The 3,667-nt window shown below is 58.2% G+C and overlaps 1 protein-coding gene across 1 annotated transcript; it reads left to right on the forward strand.

The window, feature by feature from the left end:
* Positions 1-2,021: 2,021 nt before the first annotated feature.
* On the forward strand, positions 2,022-2,704 carry LOC310918582 (uncharacterized protein; the record flags this gene model as incomplete). Its single annotated transcript, XM_083877482.1, has 2 exons — positions 2,022-2,189; positions 2,504-2,704. The coding sequence occupies 2 exons, from the start codon at positions 2,022-2,024 to the stop codon at positions 2,702-2,704; spliced, it is 369 nt and encodes a 122-aa protein (XP_083733608.1).
* Positions 2,705-3,667: the final 963 nt, after the last annotated feature.

Here is a 3,667-nt window from a genome sequence, read left to right on the forward strand (position 1 = left end):
CTGGAGCAGGGGCTGTGCTGCCTGGGGATCCGGGATGGGGAATGTATGCCCTGGAGCAGGGGCTGTGCTGCCTGGGGATCCGGGATGGGGAATGTGTGCCCTGGAGCAGGGGCTGTGCTGCCTGGGGATCCGGGATGTGGAATGTGTGCCCTGGAGCAGGGGCTGTGCTGCCTGGGGTGTGTCCTGCACCCAGAGCAGCCCCCCTCACACCCCAAATATCGGGCGCTTTCTACCTCCTGCAGGACAGGAGGGAGAAAGCGGATCCTGCACCCAAGGGAAACCCCCCCCCCATGACCACACTGGGCAGGGTCAGTCCTGCTCCCCCCCACGTGGGTGCCCCCCCAGACCCCGCTCACGTTGGCGTTTACTGAAACCCCAGAACGCTCACAAATTAATCCAGAATAAACCACACAAGAAGTCTCTCTGCAACACCCAGGCACCCCAGAACCAGAACAAGCCTTGGGCTACTTCCATTGCCCTGCACACGGGGAGACCCCCAGGGTGGGGGGCCTGCAGTGTGCTCTGTGGAGGATGTGATTGAGAGTGGAACAATTCCTTCCCGGGGTGTATCCTGGACCCAGGAGAGTCCTCTCTCCAACACAGCCTGCAAAGGGGTCACATCCTGCACCTGAGGAGAGACCCCCTCACCACAGCACAGGGTGCTAAGGGCCCACATCCTGCACCTGAAAAGACCTCCAGGATGAGAGACTGCAGAGTGCTGTCCCTCCCGGAGGAATCTTCCTTCCTGGGGTGTATCCTGCACCCAGGGGAGCCCCCCACACCCCCCTCACAAGGTGCTGAGTGGTCACATTCTTCATCAGGAGAGACTCCTCCTTCCCACTTCAGGGGCAAGGCCTGCACTAGGATGTGCTACTGGGCCACATCCTGCACCCCATGGAATCTCCATAGCAGAGCAGGGCTGGATCCTGCACTCAGGGGACACCTTCTCCTTCCCCTCCCTCTGGGACAGATCCTGCATCCCAGGACTGCCCACCCCTCTCCACAGTGCCCTGCAGGGACATCCAGCCCCACCCCATATCTTGCAGGAGAAGATGCTGCACCCCAGGGACCTCCCCACAAACACCCTGCGGGGTGGGGGCTGCACCTGAGGGATCCCTCCCTCAAAACCTCATCCTCCTGAGGATGGGGCCACATCCCGAAGACAGTGACACCCTTTTGCTGTACCCCGATGCCACAAACACCAGAGAACAGTGTTCTGCACTGAGACCCCCACCAGGACAGGGGGGAGGAGGCAGATCCTGCAGCCACGGGAACTGCACCCCAGGGCCCCACCCAGCAGGGTCAGGTCCTGCCCCCAGCATTCCTGAGTGCCCCCCAACCCGTGCTCACTCTGGTGCTCGGTAAAGACCTGTAATCCCCTCAAATTAATGCAGAATAAACTACACAAAAAGTCCCCCCAGATCCAGCATGGCGGGCTATCATGAATTACATTCATGATACTAATTAAGGCAATGAGGCTGGTGGGGACCTGGGAGCAAACCCAGCCTCACATAGAAGAATTTTGGGCAGGAATGGCTGATTTGAGTGTCGGAGACAGGGTGCAGGTGTGAGGTGGTGTAGCCATTCCTGTCCTTGTCTCCATCCCTGTCTCCATCTCCATCCCCACCCGGGCAGCTGCCCCTCCCCTCCCAGCTGAAGGCAATGATCCCCCCTGGTTATAGGCAGCAGATCCCCGCTCCCTCTCTGCTCCTGGGGGAGGACAAGACTGGAGGGCCTCTCAGAGGTGAGCTGGGAAGAAAAGAAAAAATGTCTCTTAAAATGTGTTATTTGTGCTTTGCTTTTCTGATGTGTTTAGCTTTGCAGAGGGGGTGGTTTCTGGCCTTGTTTGTGCAGCATACTGAAGGGCTTTGGTGGTGTTGTAAGTGTCTAGTTTGTCTTAAGCTAGTTAGCACCCATGCAGGGACAGCAGTGTGTTCAGCCCCTGCTTGGCTCTCTCTCAGCAGAGGTTTTGTAGCCACAGGCAGTGTGTGTGACTCCAGCACTTAGTGTGGGCAGCAGCAATGGAACCAGGACCTCCTGCTATACACAGCCCCTTAGATCCTCTTGCCCTCCCTGAGCCCCCGAAGGCAGCAGAGGGATGTGCCTGGCAGAGCCTCCGCTGCCTCCGTCTCCACAGGCAGAAGAAGAAAGTGGCTTATTCTGCCCACATCTGCAAGCTCCTAAACCGGGTGAGTCCTGAGTGGGCTGGGGAACAGCCTTCTGCTTCCTGAGTTCTATCTGCTCACCTGTGTATCCCAGGCTGGGTGCTGGGTGGTGGCTGCACAGGGCAGTGGTGTCACCATCCTTGGAGGGGTTTAAAAAATGTGTGGATGTGGTGGGTTAATGATGGCTTAGTAGTGCTGGGGGCATGTTTAGATTTGCTCTTCGTGAGTTTTTCCAACCTGAGTGATTCCATGATCCCAAACTGAAGCTGGGGCTGGGCAGTGCTAGCTGTGTTGCCCTATGATGGCTGTGCTGATGCTGTTGGTTGCTCTCCCCACAGAGGTGTTCCAGTGGGGATTCCTGCCTGGTTCCATCTCTGCTGGCCTGGCTGGGCAGTCCCCAGCTCCTCAGGGACGTGGCCCTGGAGGCCTCCCGGCTGTCCCGCTATGGCAGGAGGAGCCACCTTGGCCACCGTGAAGTGCTGCTGGCCACGAAGCTGGTGCTGCTGCGTGAGCTCTACAAGCCTCCTCCAGGATCTTGAACTTGTGAGCTGAGGAATGATGGGACAATCTTTGTAGTATTTTAATGTGGTTTTGGTAAATAAAGTAATTTTTTTTGCATTGTTTAATGGAACTTCCTCCCTGGGCTGGCACTGAGAGCAGTGGGTGCAGGGCTGGGTACCTGTGTGCCCCAGGAAGGGGGTGCAGGATGAGGGTGGTCACACACACTTGCCACAAGAAGCACTCACAGGGCAGCCTCCTGGCTCTGCCGGCCCAGGCTGCCTTGGGGGAGGGGGCTGTTGGGCAGCTGGGTGCATCTTTGCACCCTCTTTAGCCAAGAAAAGCAGAAGGAGGAAAGGTGGATGTTATTCCAAGCACTGGGGGAAATGTCACCCTTGGAGCAGCATTCCTGGTGATGCTGTGCCAGGTGTTGGCACTGAATGACCTCTTTTGTTCCCAGGCTCTCCATGGAGCCCCTGCACCTGCCAGTCCTAGGGATGGCTCCAGGTGCTCCAGCTTCCTGCCCTCAGCTCCATGGGGATGGGCAGGGTATATGGCAGTGCCCAGCCACCTGCCTTCCCAGAGAGGGTTCTCACTCCCAGTCAAGTGCCAATAGCTCCTGGCAGCACTGGGACACCCTCCCTGGGGCAGCTTCTCCTGCTGCAGCCTTGCCCTCCCAGGAGCACAGGCAGGAGGCTAGAAAAGGGATGGATCCTTCCCCAGGGATTGGGCCTTGTAATGCTGGTATGAGCTGAAGGCTGTGAGGGTCCCATCTGAGGGACCTTCTGAGGTGACAGCTCTGCCCTCCCTGGAGGCTGCCTCACCCAGTGGGCACCCCTGGGCTTTGGGGGGATTTGCTGCACTATGTGGTGGCAGATCTGATACAGTGACACTCCAGTGCTGCCCACACAGGTGCCGTGGGTGTCACTGGTGGGATGAAGCTCCTGGCTGCAGCTGTTGGTAGCTCTGGCTGTGTCCCCAAGCTGTTCCTGTTTGTTCTCTCC

Source organism: Zosterops lateralis (genome assembly GCF_965231275.1).
Source record: "Zosterops lateralis genome assembly, chromosome: 24".
NCBI lineage: Eukaryota > Metazoa > Chordata > Aves > Passeriformes > Zosteropidae > Zosterops > Zosterops lateralis.